General features: G+C 42.2%; 1 protein-coding gene across 1 annotated transcript in view; it reads right to left on the bottom strand.

Moving 5' to 3' along the window:
• Positions 1-16,002, bottom strand: part of nup153 (nucleoporin 153) — a 58,494-nt gene extending 42,492 nt beyond the window's left edge. The window contains 1 exon segment of the mRNA XM_080735820.1: positions 15,876-16,002. Coding sequence (XP_080591946.1) covers positions 15,876-15,953 — 78 coding nt within the window. The 5' untranslated portion in view covers positions 15,954-16,002.
• Between the last annotated feature and the right edge of the window lie 7,962 nt (positions 16,003-23,964).

Consider the following 23,964-nt stretch of genomic DNA (forward strand, 5'->3'; position numbering starts at 1 on the left):
CACATTGGCTGAAAAACCCATGAAAGATGCATAGGAAGGAACTATTTCATTGTATTTCATCTTGGTTTCAAAGTTGGATGTCTGTGATTGATTGTGACTTTTCCCACATCAAAAAAAGAAAACGCCAGGACATGAGAGGCGGAGAGTATTGATGAAGGGAAAAGCAGCACATGCTGACACAGCAGAAAGTCAGCATATTAGACTGTCTACATGAGCAACAACCCAACAAGGGCCGCTAAAACATTTCTAGTCATTATAACATGATGACTACCTTTTACATTCACCGTTCAGTGTACATCACTATTTTCTGCATTTAACACCAGTAAGAAGTGATGGGACCAGTTACCCATATATGGAGACCCCTGGTACCCATAGATATTCACAGATATGGGCTTAATATTGATGCCATCGGGCGTAAAGGGGATTTGGTTCCCCTGGCATCACATACTATAAAAAAGCGTACACGGACATGAGGTGCCGTTTCTCATGGTAAACTGTGACCTTCGGTCGCAACCAAGTCAGCCAACCTAAGGGTTTGTGTGAAAAGGTGAGCCATGTTGTATGAAAGGAATACAAACAACAAAACAAATAGAGAAATGCATATGCGTAACCCTAACCCAAGCCATTCCTTTCCCCTGGTATGGTGCAAACTAGCCCAGCACTAAACAGCACACTTTACAGCTGGAACTGGGTCAGGTTGTGAGTGCTTGCTGAACGTCGCTATTGTCTGGAGGTCAATTGGAGTTCAATCACAGAAGACATCCTGCGTTGCTGTATGTTTCTATGTCAAGTAAAGCAATTCTCAACATGCTGTCAACACAAACATTGTTCTTTCAGACTCTGATGGCTAAAAACACCTGTGGAACTGGATGGTTGAAAACCTAGTTAGAATGTAATACAGGGGTCTTCAACAGGGGGTCCTTCAAATCTTTGTGTGATAGAAACTTGTTTTCCCCCTTTTTTATATTAACCACTTGAACCCTAGTGTCCTTATTCTGAGAACTTTAGCCAGAAATAGCAGATCTACTCGCTCACAACACCTGCTGCGAGGCGTTGTGAGCTTGTAGATCGGCTATTTTCGGCAATGAGCTTTGGTGTAGAGGGGAAAAAGAGCAGACTAAGTAAAGAGTGAAAGGTAAAGCTTATTAAGTATTGACTGTTCAAGTAGTTAAATAACTGAAAACACAAATTGTCATGAATCCAAAATACACTGATGATGGTGCCAAACAATGAAACTATATGGAATCAATGAAAAAAGGTTGTGGGGGTCCCTGCTTCGTCTCTCTCTCAACTAAGGGGTCCTTGGCCTGAAAACGTTCAAGACCCCTAATGTAATGCATGTTGGTTGTAATCGCTCCAGAGCTGTATACTAGGTGCAGTGCACACATCAAATCTCTCTCCAAAAATTGCCTATCTACAATCACATTGTAGCACTTCTTCAGCCTTTATTTACAGTGTACAGTGGAGGAGGACAGGAAACTGGGAGATCGCCGGGAACGGGACTCGAACCTGCGACGTGCCGTCAGGCTGCTTACATTAGACCTTAAGTGCCCGGAGCGCTAGGCCAAGTGATCCGGGCCATACAGTAGCATTTTAGGACTGAAAGAGTTGTCTGGCACCCAGTCTGTATCTGTGACTAGTGACTACACCTACTGCTGCAAACACGAAACTCATATGCTATTCAGAGCATAGGGGTACTTCAGTTTGTCCAATCGCCGATGCGGTGCCAATCATTTTTGAGCGGTGGTCACACCACTCCTAAGCATTAGTGTGTGTGTGTAGGTTTGTTAGTTTCTATGCGTGTGGGTGGGTATGTAGTATTGTAACCTGAGCATGTGCCTGTGCAATACAGCTGACCAAGTGTGTGACACTGTTGCGTCACACACACGCAACCCTGAAATACTGCTACACACACACGGCCACGCACAACGGCTCACTTGAAACTTGGTTAGATTGTTTTATATATCTTAACCAATTTAGACTCACCCAAGGCTGATTCTCTGTCCAAAAAAAAAGAAAACGCCTTCTAAATGCCAACTTAATTTTCTGGAGAAAAAATAAAATAAAACTGTATATTGCTATATACTGTACATAGCAACAACAACCACACCAAGAGGGGTTCCTGGATTGAAAGGTATAGTTACGAATAGGGGTTCCCAGTCTAAATGGGTAGAAAATACATTTTAATTTCCATTTCAGCTAAGTAGAACTAGCAGGTTAGATAAGGCTTGGCCACATTTGAGTCACAGGAAAGAAATGACTGCACTGCAAAACAGAAGCGTGGGGGAGACGGGGCAACCCCTTTGCTTTCTACACAGACCGTCTGTTGGCAGAAGCATTTAGAAATTGTGTGAGCCATCATACAAGCACAACCCATTGTGTTGTGAACTCAGGGTATCTGCACATTTCCCAAGTACAAATTCAATACTTTTTAAGGCTTTTTAATACCTCTAAAATGACAAATTCAATACCATTACTAGGGATGTGCCGAAAGCAAAATTCTTGGCCGAAACCGAATACCGAATACTGGAAACATTCCACCGAATACCGAATACCGAATAGCCGAATAATACATGTATTTATTTTGTATAATAAATGTTTGTACCATTGCTGTACCTTTGTTACTTGTAAAGCTACCTGATTATGGCAAAACCTAACTTAAATAATAATCACCATATGGTTCCATAAAACATTTATTTCTCACTTTTGAATGCACACATAACAAAATAAAATATTTTCTCTTTGCAATAAAAGCATAAAACAAAGTCAAAATAGTGCAACTATTTCTGTAGTATCTTACAGAGATAAAAGTGCATCAGAACAAGGTGCTTAAAACTGCAGAATGATCTAGGCCTACAACAAAATACTATTGTAATGTAAACAGTCACAAGGGCTGTAACAGCCAGGCCTTCAACAACAAATGCACATACTGTATGTTGCAAAATGATCTAGGCCTACAACAAAATACTAGTGTAAACAAAAGGGCTGTAACAGCTAGGCCTTCAACAACAAATGCACATATGACGTGCATGCATGCATACTAATGTGCAAACTGGATAAATCCACATGAAAGTAAAGTAACTATTTACAAATGAAATTCGAGACGATTACAATTTCAAGAATTAGCAAATAAGGTGGTCCTCATAAGCAAAGTACAAACATTGTATCATTTAGATACATAAAGTAGACAAACTGGATATAAAAATCCACAATCCATTTCAAATGAAGTGTTACATTTCAAGTATGTGCAGATAAGGTGCTATGTCCTCATGAGCAAAGTATAAAAATTGTATCATTTAGATACCAAAGGTGCAATATATTGAACTCTGTGCTGCAGGGTTTCCCCAAAATGATGACCTGAGATGGTGAATTTAGCTCACAAGGAAACTAGTTCTACATATCTAGGTCTAGATAAGCTTATGATATAAGCCTACTTTTTAGGAGGAAGGAAAAGTGGAAGGTTCTTTTTAATGAACAGCAGCTTCTCTGCTTTATCACATGCAAGTCTGTTCCTCTTCGCATCAAGCACATGAGCGGCAGAGCTGAACAGTCTCTCGCTGTCAGTGCTTGTGGATGGAGCACTCAAATACTTGCGTGCCACCTTGGCCAGGTCAGGAAAGCGCTCTCTTTTTCTCAACCAGTATCCGAGAGGGGTCTCCTCCTTCTCCTCTTCTTTGTCATCAGGGTTGTTTTTCTTGCTTTTTCGGATGAGGGCTTCTGAGAGATAATCATCCAACTGTTGAGCGGTTGAGCTTGTCACTGGTCTGGCATTTGAGAGGTTTAAGAGAAGGATTTGAGATTTAATTAAAAATGGGAAACAGTGCATAATGTTGTCTGAACATTTTATTTAAGCATGCCAGATCACTTGACTGTAAAATAAAATAAATTCAAACAATCTGACATGTCAAAAATAAAAATGTACAAGATTAAGAGACTAAGAGCATATTACATAGAAGATACAGTACAACATATCTTTCAGTAGTAAATAGTAGCCTACAGTAATCAAGTCAGAACCGAGTAGCTTACCTATTAGGGGTACAGTTCTCTTCCCGGATCTCGTCGAACATATCAAACAGCGAGGGTGGTTGCTGCGCCTCCTCCTCCTCGTCATCTTCTTCCTCTGCTCTAGACAGACGAGGCCTCTTGCTTGGCCCTGGGCCTGCTTGATTGAGAAAAACGTAAAAATTAGAAAAGGGTACAATTTCATGACGGTACAGTTCACTGGTACAAGGTCTACTAAAAGGAGTTCTTAGAAAAGACTATACACTTATTTCCATAGGAAACCATTGAAGTATAGTATCTCATATAACATTGAATGACAGACAGATAGAACACAGTACTATGCAGTACTAGATAGTCAGGAAAATATATAAATAAACAAATATACAGTAAGTAAATACAAATTAGGGTAGGGCTAGGCTAGGTTTGTTTTTACCGTCACTGTTGTCACTGTGTGTCTCGTCTTCCGCGCTGTGTGTCCCCGTCGTGTCTCCTGTGCTGTGTGTCCCCGTCGTGTCTCCTGTGCTGTGTGTCCCCGTCGTGTCTCCTGTGCTGTGTGTCCCGTCTCCCACGTTGTGAGTCGCGTCTCCTGTGCTATGCGCAGCAGCCTCCTCTCCGAGTGGGGCTTCCTTATCCAAAACAGCCTGCATCATGTCACGTATGCTTTGCTTTTTCCCCGTCTCAAAATAACAAACTTTGTACCGTGGGTCAAGTACAGTCGCGATGCAGTATAGGGGATCTGAGAATATAGCAGCAAAACGTGTGTTGACAGACTCCAAGAGTGTACGTTTCATAGTTTTTACTCCATGGTCCGTTTCAACCTCTTTACTTAGAAGACGCTTTAGAGCCACGACACTGGGAATGACTTCTGCCACAGTTGCATCAGATGAGCTAATAGCTTTAGTAAGCTGTTCAAATGGACGGAGAATGGAGATGATGTTCTCTGTTAACACCCACTGGTTTGCAGTGAACGATGCGGGGAGATCATGGTCTGCCAGGTATGTAGCCAAGACTCGCTTCTGCTCTAAGAGGCTTTCCAGCATATAATAGGAACTATTCCACCGTGTACTCACATCTTGTTGGAACCGTTTAATTGGTACGCCAAGATCCTCTTGTATTTTCTTCAAGCGAGAATAGGCCACTTGAGAATGCTTGAAGTGTCCAACTATCTTTCTGGCTGTGGCCAACAGATCGATTACGCTGCGTTGAGCCAATGCCCCCTCGTTCACAGCCAACTGTAGCGTGTGCGCCATGCACCGGATTCCACTCCAGTTGCCGTCTTGGATAGCTTTGGTCATATTTCTTGCGTTGTCAGTTACAATTGCATGCACTTTAGGTTGGTCGATGCGCCAGGTCTCAAACATATTGGCGAATGCCGCGGAGATGCTTTGTGCTGTATGAGACCCCCTAAACTCTTGTGAGTGGAGCAGAATCTTTTTCAGATTGAAATCCTTGTCAATCCATTGTGCAGTTAGACTCAGCATACTGGTGATGCTTACGTCCGAGCTCCATATGTCTGACGTGAAGCTGATGGCTGTAATATCTGTAGCCAAGAGCTCAAAGATGTTATTTGAAACAATGTTGTAGAGTTCGGGTAAGCACACGTCTGCTAAAAGCTTTCTGCTGGGCATGGTATAACGAGGCTCAATGTGATCAATAAGCCTACGAAATCCAACGTTCTCTACGACAGTAAATGGTTGATCATCCAAGGCGATGAATTCCATTATTTTCATATTAAAGGCCTTAGTCTTGGCACTATCAAGTGGAAACTTTTTCACCTTCTCGAAAGCATCCGCCACAGAGGGAGTCGGTGTGAAGGCAGGGGGAGCAGTGTTTTTTTTCTGTGCAGTGAGTTTCTTATACTCATCGTATTTGTCTGTGTGTTTGTGGCACAAGTGGTTGAGTAATCCTGAAGTGGAAAAGCTCTTTGCCGTTTTTCCCCCTCGCGACACTTCAGCAGAACAGGTTTCACAAATCGCCATCCGAGCATCTTGCTCTGATATGTGGAAATATTTCCAAACAGCAGACATGTTGGCTGTGGGCTATGGCTGTGCGCCAGGCGCATGTATCGTGGTGTTGTTTGGAGGTCAGCCAAACATGCATGTGGCTTCTAGCTGCGTTTTGATTACGTCATCACAACCGTCATCACAACAGGACGTTAAGTTACTGTTACTAAAGGGAAAAACAGCGCCCTCTGCTTTTCTTTTTGATACATTTAATGTATAATATACTAGACCCCTGTCCTTCACACTATTCGGTGCATAACTATTCGGTTTTAAAAGCTATCCAGCCGAAAACCGAAAATGCATTTTTCTCCATTTTCGGCCGAAAATTTTCGGTGCCGAATATTCGGTCTCATCCCTAACCATTACCGCGGCAAAGGAATTGACAAATGTAAGGCCACATTCATAAATCAGAGACAAAGCAGTGTTTGTCTGTGGCAAAGCAGAGTGTCAGTAAAAAGCTACCACATATACAGTAGGAATAATCAAATGCACATGCAAACCTGGCCAACCAATATTCTTATTCCGGTCTCTTCAACAATTATGTGGGCAAATATTGACCTTCACTGTAACTTTGACCTTTTAAATCCAAAAGGAAAACATCTCTCTCAATTAATTTTAGTAACAGCAATCTTAACAATTAACACTCTATACGCTGTATTTCATTTCTACCAGAGAGATCAGCGAGGATGGAGAGAGGGGGGAGAGGCCTGTCACAATTATTACATGGACACGATTTCCTTCATGACATGTGTCGTAGCTCAACTACCTTATCAATTTCACCATCTATGGCTAAGATCTCCTCTCTTGTCCTTTGCCCGTATCCTCGTTGAGTTAGACTTTGTTATAAGTGTTGCCATTTTGGTCCCTGCACTGTTCTCTGCCTGTTCTGAAAAACCGGCTGCATCCTTTTGGAGAGACTGGCATATTAGGCTTGTCATGATACTCAATTTCTAACTTTGACACAATATTCCGGGGAAAAAATCGATACTCGATTAGGGCTGCAAGCGAACCTTCGGAGATTCGAACGTTCGTTCGTTACGTTGGCAATCGAAGATCGAAATTAATGGGTTCAGGTTTTTTTTTATTTTATTATTATTATTTTTTACACGAAAAAATAATTATCAGAATGTGATAGGCCTATTCAGAATATCACAGTAGTAGAGATAGCCAAATACGAAATAAGTTAGGCCTACCGGTAAACACTAACAGTTAATGGTGACCGTTATAGTAGTTATAAAATGCACCAGAACAGCTTGGAGCGATCAAGGACCGTCCTCCGCTCCAATTGCGCTCCTATTTGGGGCCGCGAACCGGGTGGGGAATCAGCCTCGCTGACACACGCTTGATTACAGTAGAGTGAGAGCAGCCGAGCTGGGCAGAGACAGACGTGTGTGCTCTGAACAGCGAACACCCATCCATGCACCCAAAGATTAAACAGCCTTTCTCCTAAGCATGAGCAAAGATGGATTTCATTGCAACCCCCTAAAGGATCTATAATGCGATTTCTGGGGTTGTTACATCGAGACCAGTTCAGCCCGAACGCGACGCGCTCCGACGCAGTCACCAAGTCTAATCATCATCCGTGCAACTCCGCTATACATTGAGCCTGTTCGTCAACAAACTGTGCAACATTTTCTCCGATTGGGTTGGATTTTCCAAGTGTTAGCCTAGGTGTTAATGCGGCCACGCATCCACGCGTTTTCAATGGATAAAACAGCGCATTTAAAACATTTCCTACACTGTTTTAGCTGGTTAAAGGTACAGTACGTTCGATGGTTCGAAGGTTCGGACGTTCGGTTTTTATTCAATTGAACGAACCATCGAAGGTTCGATGGTTCGTTCGGAAAATCCCCCCGAAGTTCGAATCCCTAAAACAGCGCTAGATTACAGCCCTATACTCGATACCATTTTCGATACCACGCAACCTCGGTGAATTTAGTGCAAAAATGTAAATCTTAAGAAAAATACAGAACTTCTTGAGGTAGATGGTAGTGCACTTTTTAAAAGGCCTGCCTTTGATGTTTTCACATTCTAAGTACAAATAAGGCTGTGTAATCTGTATTTTCATAGTAACAACTACCTTTTGCAAAGCATGTTGACAGTGTTGAATGAACATTTCCAAATAAAACATGAATGAAAACAATGCTCTTGAGGTTTTGCAATTCAAAAGCCTGAGATCATACTAGTCACACATTCAAAGGGCATTTACTGTAAGTTCAATTCAAAATGAAAATTGTAGCCTACATTCTTTTGATTGTTTTTTTATGAACATTTATTTTTCTCTTTGAATCAGGCCTTTAAAATAACAAGGAACAAACCAAAGTAGGATACACATAAAAGTAACGTTGTGAAGCAGAAGCACAACAGCATCTAAATACATTTCTTTCTGACCATAGTCACTACCTCCTTGCCCACCACTGGCCCCCACCGTTGTGCTTAGGTTCCTTGGGAAACGCCAGGTCGCATCGCTAACATGACGACAACACACTCATCAAGTTACTGGGCTGTGGGCTCGTGTCTTGTGCGGAGTTAAATGCTTCAAGTTAGTTCTCATTGTAATTCTTTGTAGCCCTTTTTATAGGTCGACATGTCTGTCCTGGACGGAGGTGCTTTGATAATAAGTTGGTCATGTTAGCTCCGTTAGCGTTAGCTCCTTTTGTTGGCACAGCTAACAGTTTGATGGCTGTCCTGTCTGTGTTCATTGGACTCTCCATAGTACGTCCAAACAGCACTGCGTTTTGTTTACAATCGAAACAGGTTGCGACGGTTCCACACATGCCATCCTGGCGACTGGCGAGTCTTTAGCTTACATAAATAACGACGACAATAACAACACACACACACACACACACAGTGTGTGTGTCGCCAACACGCTCTGACACGTTTATTCATTCTGCCCCAGATAAAATTCAATACCCCCACTCACACTATTCCATACTTTTTAAGACATTTTAAGGCCTTGAATTAGCAAAACTAAATTCAATACTTTTCAATGCTTTTCAAGATCCGCGGGTACCCTGTGTGAACTTGTAGATCTACCATTTTGGCTGATTGTTTACCCAGCCCAGAATTGGGACACTGGGGTTAAGATGATTCGTACAATACTGGTTTCTCACACAGATGTACTGTTCCTACCAAGGAGCAGGGGCCTACATCTCAAAGCAGGATTATAGGATTAGTCCGCTAACTTTGGGTTAAACCTGGGCTTATCATTATCACAACGGTATCCTTCTTATAATCAGACCACATTGCAACGGTTAACTTGTGCTGCACGCCTTACTGTTCCAGAGTTATGTTATTGTATAAGCAGACTATGCCGATAATCTGGTGTATTAGTCTATTGTTGTTAGCATATATGTGAGCTATAGTGCTACAAAACCTCTTATGGATGATCCACAGATGTCACGTTCAGTGTTCACTGTATAGGACTGTTCACAAGTGCAGTGGTTCTCAACATGCTGGTCGGGACCCCCAGGGGGGGTCCCAAAATAATTGTGTGGGGTCCCCAGATGATTAGCTTAATGTGTAAAATTGTTGTATCACTCAACAGTAAACAAACCAACATACAGTTCAAGTGTATAGAGGGTACCTGCAACTTTCTGTGGCTGTGGACCAATAAATGTCATACCTAAATGTGTATCCAAATACCTACACATAGCTATGATTGAATATGACTATGGGTTCACGCCTATTTATATTTTTAAGTGTAGCAACATTGAAAACAGCACATTATAGGTAAACAGTGCTCTTAATTTACATTCCACAGACCAGAAGACAGAGTGCTCTGGCCACGTTCAGGTGTTTAGACATATCTTGTGTTGTGCTTATACGGTTGCGTCCATTCTCAAATGAGCATTTGTACAAGTAGTTTGTACAGTCAAGTCCATTGAAATGGACCAAAAGGAGTGTACCTGCTCTAATTAGCCTCTGTAAGCCAACTTTATAGCGGGCCCGTTTGCAGGGCATATTAAGCATGTGTTTCACTGAGTGAAGCACATTTTCTGATGACTTAATGGGGTGCGCAATACTTTATTTTTTAGCATTGATATAAAGAACAGATTTGCATGTGTTTTATGTAACCATGTTTAGATGGATTATTCCAGGGGAACCAAGCTTCAGTTCTGAATCAATCATATTCACTCAGACAGGTACATTTTTTAACTACAACAACGGAACAACTTTGTTGACTACAGCGAGACAATGACAATGCTGTAATTTATGAGGCTACATAACACCAGAGGGAATGGAGGGAGGAATATGGAGGAAACAGAGCTGGTTAGCTGGCTCAGTGGTTCTCAACCTTTTCAGGCCACCACCCCTAAAATAACCATATTTTGGGGACACCCCACCCTACCAGCACTAAGAGTTGAGGCATAACATTTTGTATAACAGTTCTATTGTGAAAATAGCAGATCTACATGCTCACAACAGTGAGCATGTAGATTGGCTATTTTCACAATTTCTACCTGCCTACTATTTGACAATTTGGCCAATGTTTAATTTGTCGTTTTAGAGGTAATAAAATAAAGTCCTTAAATTATACAGACACCCCCTATAGACTTAAACGTTATGTTGGTTTGTTTACTGTTGAGTGAGAAAACAATGTTGCACATTAAGTTAATCATCTGGGGACCCCCTCAAAAAAATTGGGAAACCCCCCCCCCCCCCCCCCAACCCACAGGTTGAGAATCACTGAGCTAGCTGGTGCATGCAGCACTTCCTAAGCGCTGTGTAGAGCCACTACGTACTAGCTCTCATCACCTGATAAGAGCCATGTGTACCTCTAGCATTCATCTTATCAGTGAGAAACACAGCAGTTGACTGCTGCTTGCACTGCTTCAACCTGTTCTGAAGTTAAGAGTCACACGCTTGCTCCAACCAGAGAAGGAACGCTACTCAAACACCACTGGATCATCCTTCATAAGCCACAGTTCCTACGGATGGATTCGCTGGCTATTGTGATTTTAACCCATTAATTACAAAATAGCAGATACACAAGCTCACAGTGCGGCAGCGAGTGCCGCACTGCGAGCTGGTAGATCTGATATTTTTTTTAAAATCATGATTTTTCTTTTGCACATTTTTGAATGTATCTTTTTAAAAGCAAACAATTGTAACTCAAATATTTGCTTCTGGGGGGTCACTGGAACAACATATTTTGAGATCCGCGGCCAAATGCATTTTGGGGGTCCTTGACATGAAAGGGTTTGAGAACCACTGATTTAGAAGAAGGATTTGGAGCTCGCAGCACGGCACTGTGAGCTTGTATATCGGCTACTTCTTAATAGTTAAAGCAAAGACATTAAAGTAATAATGTGTTAAAAGATGTAAGGGTCCCCCAGTTCTACAAGTGGACACGGTCATGGGAGCTCACAGGCCAAGGCAGGGTGCCATGCATGTGTTGGGTTGAAAACAGAAGCCGTGTTTGATGTGTATACATCTGATGGGACGAAATTTCATATCACGATTTTACGATATTATCACGTTAATAAAAATATCCCCAACATCCATTATCCTGGGGCGAAAAATTTGCCAAAAGAATAGCCAATTAAAAGCTCACGACGCATTGTGCTTGGGATCATTGTGCTTGATCCCAGTGCATGACGGGGGACGATTTCATGACAAATTAAATCTCCACGATACGATTATCGTGAGTGTTTTTTATTCACGATAAACGATAATAACGATTATCGGCCCATCCCTAACCGTCACTGGGAACAATGGGCTACTTAGGCCTAAAAACCGTTACAGTCAAGTCAATGAGACGAATCCAACAGACATGTGGCAAGCCAGACTCTAGACAGGGCAGTTTAGAAAAACATTGAAACAATTGATCATAGCTGTTAAGAGAATATCAAGTGTGATGAGAGCTCAAGTTCATAATTTCACCTTCAAGTTCACGATTTGTGCCAAACCAAAAATCCCAATAAGAGGTTGGACATTCAAATAAGAGATGTACTGTATGTCACCTGCACACTCCAATGATAAAGTATTGTCAACGTTTAGGTCAGGCTAGCCTACAGTATGTTCATCAGGTCAAATTGGGGGGGCTTGAAATGTAGTCATTATTAAACTTCTCAATGGAGTACGTTGTGGGCTCTTTTCTTTTCTCATGATCAAAGTTAACCCTAAAACAGCACCCCGAAAAGTGATATGTATCCTTTCAGTTTTCATGATATTCACGCAAGACATTGGCTCTGAGAGCAAGCCTTACATACACTATGAGTACAAGAGCTGCATTCATAATTTGCCATAGTGTCATTCACACAGCGGTAGCATACTACAACTGGCTACACCTCTTTAACTTAAATCGTATTTTCAGCATACTGAAGTTACATTATTTGACAACTAAGTGGCTACAGCACATTCCTCTGCACCACTGAACAGAGTATGAATATTAAATTGGTCGGTGTGATTTGATGTGACGAGTGGAACTCAAAGAAAGCATTTACAGGACAATTCTGTGGTTTACTTCTCCCATAATGTCTTATTCAAATATTGTTTAGGTTACCAAGTAAAACCAGGAAAGAGCACTCTGTGGCATTTTAAATTTCACACAAAGTAGCAGATATACAAGCTCACACCGCATCACTACGTGCCGTGCCTGTATATCTTCTATGTTTGAGCATTTTTGAAAGATCTTGTAAGTGTGAGTACTACTGATTCATTAGAAGGCATTTATAGAACGGACCTCTTGTCTTAATGGTTTAGAGGCGCTCCATGTTATGTTATGTTAATTTATTTGACATGGACATCACAATCACATTGGACGAACCAGATGCATTGAGTAAGAGTGAGTATAGTACTGAAATGCTAACTTTCATCACCTGTCCACAGGAGTCTTTACTAAATACAGCAATACAAATCTAACACCCAATGAAGTATAATAATGAACAATAATACTAATCCAAAACCCAATCTGCTACAGACAGTATTTCCAGACCAGCATTACAATAGAGTAACGAGTCATGACTTCACTCGCTCTTCCCAGAAGTAATTTCTCTATGGAGAATAACATTGAGTCATCTTAAAATCGTCTTATAAGCATTGTGGTAAACTAATAAAAAATAAACAAAACAGTCTCTGCAATATTGTCGGGGAGGTGGCTCTGTATGGTTTATGATATAGTCACTCATATTTGATACAGTCCGTTTCTGGTGAAAGTGTAACTTAATTCGGCGACAGTAACATTAGCGTTTTCTCACCATCAGTTGATTCTTCATATCCATACGAGTCTACCCGCTGAGATCATTTGTTTATGTTTGGAACACAGTTCTTATATGAACAAAAGTCATAAAAGAAAACGGGAACCAGGTAGGATGTGTAAATGACGTCAAACTTTGTTACTCTATGGAGAGCCACCACATGGCCTTGTGGTCCAACTAACCACCGCATTGAGAGGCCCAGAGGCCCAGTCCCAGAGGCCACCCGTAACGTGCCCCCCCAGCACGCCTCACAGCAGCACCATGGTCCACGTTTTGACACGAGAGCACGTGTGTGGAAACGCGCTGCCAAACACCAGCACACGCTGAAGACCCGGGCCAAAGGTTAGCTAAAGGACTACATTCCTAGAGATGTTTTTACCCAGCAAGTCAAATTATCCATGCTGTAGACACTGTTAGAACACGACAGGAGGAACTCCCGCGCTTATTATGGAAGGCAACGCACTTGTTCAAACAAAAACACTGTCAAGTTCAAAGTTCACCGGTTCAAATGTTTGTCCGCTCACTACTACTTCTGCACTACTTGTTTACTTTGGTGTGAAACTACTAAACGCACTGCTGTCAGGGTTCACCGATGTCCGTACAAACCTGTCTGTCCGTGGCAAGACTTGGTTTTGTCTGTGGAAGGTTTTTTAAACACTTATATTTTTATCATAAGACTTGACTACACGTCAAGTCACCAGGTTCTTCTTCAGAATATGTATGACACTGATTTACTACGACACAGTCCAACTAGTACTAGTGGTTCACAAGATGGTTTTTTTTTTTTTTTTTGCTTTACTCCGAGTGTGTACAAATGGAACCAAATGGACTCTTACGCTCAGAGTTAGACCTGTAATGGTCATCCACATACAGGGCAGGCTTTTTATGCGTTTCTGGTCCTTGGCAAAACATATATTTTGACATAAATGATAACACAAAAAGCCCTAGGGCTTGTTTCCATTGTGTTCCTGTGTAGTCAATCAATTTACAAAAAAAATATTTAGAGAGAGAGAAATAAACTGTAAAAAGTACATTGGAAACGCAACGTTTTGTTGTTTCAACAACATAAAGATGTGCTCCATGCTGGGTTGTCTTCTCTTGACTCCTCACTCAACCCAGCTGCAAGCAGCTCAGATCCCGCCTTCCTCCTCTTTTCTTTTTTTCCTCCCAGCTTGTCCTCAAAGGAACTCTAGTCCATGGCACCATTTTTAAGGTAGATGATAGGGCTGCTGCTAGCCTGCTAAAGGCTGCGGGCAGCGTTTATTTAAACTCTCGATTTAAAACATAACCAGTCACTCTTGGTAGAAAAAAGAACGAACTGGGACTGGGAGGGGAAACGACCAAAAGCCCAGTGAACACAAACGGGGATGTTGTAACACAGATGACAGATCTAATTTAATCCGGATAATTATGAGATGATTTTGTTACAAGTTAAAACACCTCCAGTTGAAAAACCATGTGGGTTCGATCCCCTCCTCCTCCCACCCGGCTCCCTACGCAGCTTCCATCCAGACAGCTCAGCTGGCAATGGGGCTGGCTAGATTCGTTAGAACCGTTAGCCGGTAACGGTTCAAAAACACCCGTTTGGGGGTGTTTTAAAACTCCCCAACCGCCGCGTCGTCGTCGCTCGACGACAAAGAACGGCACGCGACGCCGGGGAGTTTTTTAAATAAACGTTCTTCTAACAGGCGGCGACACAACACAATGCGCCGTAGTGTGGGCTAACGGGTCTAAGCTAGCAGCAAAGCCCCTGCCTTGGCTTGCTTTATAACGGCTAACGTTTAATAATTCGCCGGCGTCTCAACGTTTCGCTGGCCGTTGACAACCAACGGCTCCTCGGCGTGGCTACAGACAACGTTTAGCCGTTGTTGTGTTAGTTAATGCACGCTGCCAGTGTTGTACGGTTGTTCTGTGACTGACAACACACACACACACTTGCCAACTGTCTCGTTTCGTTTGGCTACACGTTACGTTCCGCTAGCCTAGCTATTAGCTAATATAATGTATTTTTCCAGGGGGAAACTAGCATGCTAACGATGCTAGCTTAGCATTAACAGCCGTGCCGTCTGACGCCGCCGTTGGTGACGGCGTTGAAATGTGTGACCGCTGGGCGTCGCTGTTTTGCGGATAAGTGACAAACATCCACATTTGTTTGTAAATTCTTTAATGCCACACTATTTAAATGTTAAATCATAATCCCTATCCAATCTATTGAACTCGCATTGAATTTGTAAATCGTGATATTTTGGAACATAAATATAAAATGGACACACCGAGGGACTCGGTGTGTAGGTTCCTCTATGGGGGTCTAAATTGACCCATACAAGTCTGTAACTCTGACATTCCATTTAGTACACTGTCAGAGTTAAGAGGAGACTTTGAAACGTGAAACACTGCTATAATAATCAAAACGGTGCAACAGCGACACCTTCACCGGGGAAGTCACAGAATTCGATAGGGCGGCCGCTGCGCGTGTAACACCCAACATGACGCGCTTAAGCTAGCCTAGCCTAGCCTAGCTAGCAGCGCGTGCAGGCCACGGAGCTCAGCCAGCAGGCCCCAACAAAATGTCTCCCCAACAAAACAATAACAACAAGGCGGCCCACCGCGGAGCCGCCGCTTCCAGCGGGGCCGACGGACGGCCATGAAGACGCCGGGTTGTTACCTGTCTGCTCTTGGCGTAAGGTTTGGAGGAGATGTGGTATCTTCTGCTGCGGATCTTCCCTCCGCCCGTGGCCGCCATGGCTCTGCTGCTTTGAAGCGTCTCTCCGTCCGTCCGGCGGTTCTCTTTGGGCGCCGGATGCGATGCTAAGCTCTGACTGACTGACTGACTGACTGACTGTCACCCTGCGGAGCGGAGCGCGAGCCGCTGTCACCCCGCCGCCCGCAGAGCACTGTGGGAAATGTAGTCAGCGGCGCTCAGTCACCATCGTCAAAAAATCGAATGTTGTGTAAAAGATCATTTCTTCTGTAATATATATACATACATATCTTTTAAACCCCTTTTTTAAATTATTATTATTTGTATTTTATGGCATACAGCTCATGAAAATCAAAAATGTATAGGCCTATCTCAAAATATCCGAATATTTCTAAATATATACAGGGCCATGTCCCTCAAGACTTCAAATCAGCTAAAGTAATCTTTTCATCCAAGGACCAAAATAATAATCGTTAAAGTATGAGTCTGCAGGTCATAGACATAGAGTAGCCCTGAATACATGACTATCATATACTATACATCATGTATATGATAGTCATGTATTCAGGGCTAAGACATAGAGGTAATGCTGCAGGTGCCCTCAGCATAAGAGAGAAAGAGAGAAAGAAAGAAAGAAAGAAAGAAAGAAAGAAAGAATGAATGGGGGAACGTTTTCCTTCCTCCTAACCCTCAGTCCCCCTTATAACTATCTTGCTCCCCCTACCGATAGGCAGAAGAACTGCTCCCGTGTCGGGGCAGAGAAGACAGTAGTTGAGGTCAGGACCTGGCCTGCATGGCTAGTTAGGCTACTATCTGTAATATTGTATGCACTTAATTTAGGAGAGAAAATATCTCAACTGTTCCCAGCTAATATGACACAGAGGAACAACTGTGAAAAATTCTCAGACGGGTTAACCGAAAATGACACACCCTTTTAAAAATGACCATAACTTCCTAAATTGATCTATCTTCTAAACTGTTAGAGGTACACATTATCTGAGACGCTCTAAATGTTCACAATACCAATGTTTAGGGGGACATATACGTTTGTAACATTTCTAAATTCTAATAGTTGTTAAAAAGTTGCAGTGTGCTGCTTTAAGAAAAAATGTGAAAATAGACAAGCTCACAGAGCAATGTGTTATTATTATAGATCATCTAATTTTCAGTAGTTTGGGTCCCAGGGAAACAAGGTAACATTTCTCTTTTGTGTCACAAGCTAAAAGGTTTGGGAACCATTGAGTATAGACTCCACACTTATAGGCCTACTCACAATTATACTCAAGTACTTTTACTAAAGTACTGGAGTTGACTACTTTGTCCACCACTGTGATCATGACAACCCAAACAGATACAGACAGAGGGTCTTTCAGTATCTCTGTAGCATACTACAGTAGCAGGTTTTACATTTGTTTATTGTAGAATCACTACTAGCAGTGGTTCACAACCTTTTCAGGCCATGACCCCCCAAAATAATATTATTTCATGGGGGATGTTTAACAAAGTAAAAGTAAAAAGGTCTTAAAAGTCCTTAAAGTTTCGCTTCCCCTCCCCCCACCAGGCTGAGAACCACAAAGAAATAATGTGTAATATAATGTAATGTAACATTATAAGGTAATAAATGTCATGGTGTTTTTATTTTTTGAAAAAATGAGTTTTCATTGTGATACCATTTACACAATGAACTTATACTAGTAGTATTATAGTCTATACTTCATGTATACAGTCAATACTAATTTAGTTAATATTATGAATGACTCTGAATGTACTTCACTAATGCAGACATGCTGAAATGATGGCACCAGTAAACACATGGTTTAGATTTCAGACACTTTTATTGTTGAGATAGACTAGAGTACAGAGTCAACTTTTATTGTGGAGTACCCAGTCGACAGGCTGAATCCCACATTCCACTCAACAAGATGTTTATGTACGAACACATACAGAAGGAAATGTATTAGAACATGGCTGGTCACACCACTGAGAGGCACAGTTTGCTATCACACAGTTTGCACTTGTACCCTCATTTGGATCACCACTGAGCCACCCGGTGTAGGCCACAGTGGAGCAATCAGACCACAGCCAGCTACCCTCCACATAGAGATCATTCAGTCCAATCCAGGTGAATCCGTTCGATGAGTCAAAGTTCCGGATCAGGTTGAGGATGAAGGTGTCCTCGTCCTTGTCATGGACAGACGCCAGGTGGCCTCCTTCCGACACGCAGTTCCTCTCCGCATCGTTCCAGGTCAGGTCTGAAGGTATGAACTTGTAGCAGCGACCGTTGAAGCTCCACCAGAACATTGGACAGTTTCCACGGCCAGTAAAGAAAAAACAGAAAAGAAAACATGTCAAAAGAAAAATCTAAAGATATCAACAAATCTAGGATATCTACATACAGTAGCATAAATACAATCATCAGGTACAGTATATAGGCCTACAACATGTTAGACACAAGCTGCAACCATATATGGAACCATGTGCCACATGGTTACATGCCACAGGTTCTAGAACTAGATGTTTCAATCCCTAATGTCAAACTGGGGGTCCTTGAAAGAAAGACTCACTACCATCTGGAACCATGGCAAGGATTTCTAAACTTTTCAAGCTGCGACCCCACAAAATAATCACATTTGGGATTAATCAATTACAGCTCGCCCTATGAAAAAGTCCAAAGTCGTGCGAGCGTTTTAAAGTTTAAATCACATTGCTAGGCAAAAGTATGCCAGAGTAATGTGGCGCCAAAGTTATTTTATTTTTTATTTTTTCAGAGTCCCCCATTCAAAGTCAATGGGGTTTTTGGGTGTTGTTTTTTGCAAATGACGTCGCCATGGTAACACGGATCGGAAAGAAAGGTATTTTTTTTTGTTGCTTTGGATTAAAAGCGTCTGCTAAATGCCTAAACTGTAAACTGTAAACTGTAATCCAGCGTGATTTACAGAAATCTAAGATCAAGAGGTCTGAAGAGTCTTCAGATACTTCAGTGTTATAGCAAAGTTTAACACTTCAAATGGACTTACAGGTGTGCCACTTGAGAATGTCACACGTCATGCCATCGGCAAGACAGTGTATTGTCAGTAAATTGTTAGAACATTGACAGTGAGACAGGAGGGCATTTGTAAAGGCGTTGTTATGTAAATGATGTTCACATTCTTATTTCCAATGAAAAAAAGTGCCTTTTGTTTTCAGTAACAAAATAGAACAATGAGCAAGGCTAAACCGTGAAAAGAACCTTGGAAAACAAATATTTCCTGAAACAAATGTGGGAAATGTACATGAAATGTTGACGTTTTGAAATGGCACATCTGAACTTTGGTGAACATTGCTCATATTTGCCAAAACATAGGACTAAGGTTGAATGCCACATAGCAGCCAGACAACCTAGTGTGGTAAAATCACACCAACCATCCTCACCTGTGTCGTCTGTGTCTGTGGTTCCGTGGTCGCCGTGATGGTCAAGGGTCAGCTCGAACTCTGTTCCCTGGTCGTCCTGATGGGTCAGACGGAGCTGGACTTCAGGGTCAGCCTCACAAACACAGAACAGGACAAACAGCAAAGCACCGCAAACCTTCATCCTGAACCTCACTATAGTACACAGAACACAGACTCACTGACTAGTTGCTCCGAACAAACCTAACCTCACTGACTAATGACTCAACACAAACCTAACCTCAATGACTAGTGGCACTGGCTCAGCACAAACCTAACCTCAATGACCAGTGACTCTGCACACAGCTAGACTCAATAACTAATGACACAGCTTACAGCTGTCTCATATATACTCACCACCTCCAAAAGGAACAAAGCCCTTTCCAATACGCTGCAGGCTCACATGTAACCCAGTCCTTTAGAATAAATGTCTTTGTCGACAGAGTGGAATTAAATGGCCTCCTTTTTGTGATATTATATGTATATGTAGAACCCAGCCATGAACCAGCGACAACAGCCCTGCTAATTGGGCTCAGACCTATTAGCACGACTGGTTGTGCGTTGGACTGGCGAGTGGGAGTCCCGGGTTCAATCCCTGCTTCCGCGTATCACTACATCTGGCGTTGTCGGCAGGATGAGGAGCGTGATGTCCTCGCGTGAGGGAACAGTGCCACGTCGTGTGCGGCGGTCCGCGGCGTGATGTGTGAAGCGCGAGGGCACGCTCCAAAAGACCAGGGGGGTGAATGTAGCACCCAGCCATGAACCAGCGACAACAGCCCTGCTAATCGGGCTCAGCCCTATTAGCACGACTGGTTGTGCGTTGGACTGGCGAGTGGGAGTCCCGGGTTCAATCCCTGCTTCCGCGTATAACTACATATACACACACACACGCCACGCGCACGCACACACACACACACACACACAGCTTTGTTCCCTTTACAGGAATAATTATGAACCTGAGATACATGACCTTAAGCTGATACATCGTGACACGATTGTTGAAGTAATTATTTAATATAAATCTGTATCCATATTGTTTAATGGGGACATTGGTATGTTCTTGGTTGGCAGCAGACCTGTGGTAGCATGCAGTCATCATGTCAGATGAAAGGTAAAACTCAAAAGAAACCTAGATTTTCAGGCATGAATCAGGCTGCAACGTGGTCTGGAAGTCTAGTCCTATATAGTGCTGATACGAGCTATATTATGGACGTTTGAAATGTTTCACACTGCTGCAACACTTTGCAGTGCCCCATATGTGAAACATTATTTTATTTTCCCTGGACTCCTTGGATTATGAATGCATCTCCCCATATAGAAATATCACAGGAAATGTTAGAAACCAGGGCTGCCCACGCAGTGGCGTCAGTTCAGGAAAAGCCAAGGTATGGCAACATGACTGGTGTTGCGCGTGAACCACAAAGAAATAATGTATACTGTAATGTAACATTAATGTAATAAATGTCATGGTGGTTTTCTTTCTTTCTCTAAAACCTTGAAAATTAGTTTTCATTTTGATACCATTACACAATTAACTTACTACTGTTCTTATTCCTAGGCTGTTAGTATGCTGCGGCTTTAGTATAGTATCACAGTATACATGTCATGCATTTGTTGCTCTCCTGCTGCTGTTGTATGCCTAGTCTATGCTGCTGCCTTTATGTATCGTGCTGCTGCCTTCATATCCTGCTGATGTTTATATGCTATGTTGTTGCTGCCATTCTTGTCAATAAAGTATAATTTTACCTAAAGAACGCTCCCCTGAACTACTATTAGTATATAAAGTACTTCATGTACAGTCAATACTCATTCATTTTGTATAATATTATGAATGTCTCTGAATGTACTTCATTAATGCAGACACACTGAAATGAGGGCACCAGTAAACACATGGATTAGATTTCATCCACTTTTATTGTTGAGATAGACTAGAGTACCCAGTCAGCTTTTATTGTGGAGTACCCAGTAAACAGGCTGAATCCCACATTCCACTCAACAATATGTTTATGTACGTACACACACAGAAGGCCATGTAACAGAACATGGATAGGCATCAGCCCACTGATCGTTGAACCAGTTTGTTATCACACAGTTTCGATCTGTACCACCACTTGGCTGACTTGGCTGACCACTGTACCACCCGGTGTAGGCCACAGTGGAGCAATCAGACCACAGCCAGCTACCCTCCATGTAGAGGTCATTCAGTCCAATCCAGACGAATCTGTGCGATGAGGTAAAGTTCTGGATCAGGTTGAGGATGAAGGTGTCCTCGTCCTTGTCATGGACAGACGCCAGGTGGCCTCCTTCAGACACGCAGTTCCTCTCTGCATCGTTCCAGCTCAGGTCTGTAGGGATGAACTTGTAGCAGCGACCGTTGAAGCTCCACCAGAACATTGGACAGTTTCCACGCTCCAGCCTGAACTCAGCAGCAGAGGGACTGGCGTGCACTGTACACACACACACACACGCACACACGCACGCACGCACGCACACACATGGGGGTAAAGAAAAACAGAAAAGAAAACATGTCAAAAGACAAATCTAAAGATATCTACAAATCTTGGATATCTATAGCATAAATACGAATTATATATATATATATATATATTTGTTGTTGCAGAAAACAGGATTTAGATATTATATCTACCTAGTGCCATGAGGCCCAGCCAGCACAGGAGTTGAGGAAACAGCAGCATGTCAGCCTGGAGCCTGAGTCGGGGTCTTCTGGCAGGGTCTGGGTCAGTGGAGGTTGGGTCAGTGGAGGTTGGGTCAGTGGAGGTTGGGTCAGGGTCTTCCAGAAGGGTAGTGTGTTTCTGCATGTCTGTGTGTCTTTTTATCCTCTCCACATGAGGTTGTATTCAGAGTTGGCATCATCTGATTGGTCATGATGCATTAGCAGCTGTGGAGTTCACATAATTATATAATTATTATACACACACACACGCACACGCGCACACACACGCACACGCACACGCACACACACACACACACACACACACACACACACACACACACACACACACACACACACACACACCTCAAACAGAGAGAGAGAGAGAGAGCGGAAACCTTGTATGTCTGAAATATGTCAGATTTATTATTTTATTTTCTCTCTTTTTAAACAGTGAATATAGACGATCTATAAGCTCACATGCTTGTAGATCAGCTATTTTCACTACTTTCGTGCAATAGCCTACTCTTGTATGATGAATCAGGACATTGATTTATGAAAAAACATAAAAAGTTAAAATATGGAAATACTTGTTTTTTGCCTGACAGCATACTGTAGCTAGTTAAACCCAGAGCATGTGTATTTATTCACATGGACACTTACTCACACACGGAAGACACACATATTAAAAGACAACATAAACTCACACTACAGTGAGTTACAGCATTAATGTTAAAGTAATAATCCTTCACTTTTTGATATAAACTGTTCTCTTTTTATATTCTCCCTATCGGACCCCTAAACTTCGAGAGAAGTTTGGGGTCCTCTCACAAAAACATCCAATGTAAATCCTGCATGCAGACTCAGTTTTCTAGGAGAATCCTCCTGTCTGAAAATACATGTTAATATAAAATGTTGTATTTTGTGTTAAAAAATCTAAATCTAATGCATGCAACATCTTATAACTTATTAGTAAATATGTGAAACAAACAACACAATATTTGTATATTTTATAATATTGTCTGGTTTGCTGCGTACAATAACAGATATATACTTCATTACCCAAGAGTCTCTGCAAGCGCATGTCCGGCGAGGACGCGCTGTGATTGGCCAGTCTTCACTTTGACTGGCAGTTCTGCCTTGGTGCCTTGACGAATGGCAGGGTGAAACTCATTGTCTCCTCTAGTACCCTAATACAGCCAATCCCCTAGCAGGGACCCCCTATACATTTATGGAAGCATGACTGTTATTGGCTAAACATGTAACTTTATCATTTTGTGGGACATAATAGGCTATAGTTGTTAAAAAGTTACATGGTGCCAGTGGTGGAAAACTTACTCACACGTGTTAAGGGAAAACCACCCATTTTCAACATTGAACTCTGTCACTAATATACCTTAGAGGAGGTGTGTTGCCTAGAACCAGGGGCGTCAATTGGGTATGGCAGGGGTATGCAGCTGCCATACCCTGGGTCCAGAGGGGAAAATAAAACGTACTTTTAAATATAAATCCATGAATGTCTCTTTGTCGATTTGTGCTGGTTATTATGTTGTTACATTACAGTAAAATAACTACAAATGCAAAATGTAACAAAATGGTCACTTTAACAAGGTATTATAATTATATTCTCCACACTTGTATCTCCCAATCTTGAAAGAAATTGTAAATTCCCAGGTTCCACAGGTCAGCTGCACAGGTGTGCAATGCATTATTGTTAATTGTGGCATGTCTGCACTTGAACAACCGTTCTAGGCTGCCATATCCAAAAAAGAAAATGTACTTCTTAAAATAAATGTATCATGCCTCTTGCTAAGGTATGGCAAGTTGGCAACATGACTGGTGTCTTGCAAGACACCAGTCATGTTGCCATACCTTAGCTTTTTTCTGAACTGATGCCACTGCCTAGAACTGGGAGGATTGATTGTGGGGGTTGGATTACAAAGTAAACAAAGTGTA

Source organism: Nannobrachium achirus, assembly GCF_963921795.1.
Source record: "Nannobrachium achirus genome assembly, chromosome: 10".
In the NCBI taxonomy this organism is placed as follows: Eukaryota; Metazoa; Chordata; class Actinopteri; order Myctophiformes; family Myctophidae; genus Nannobrachium; species Nannobrachium achirus.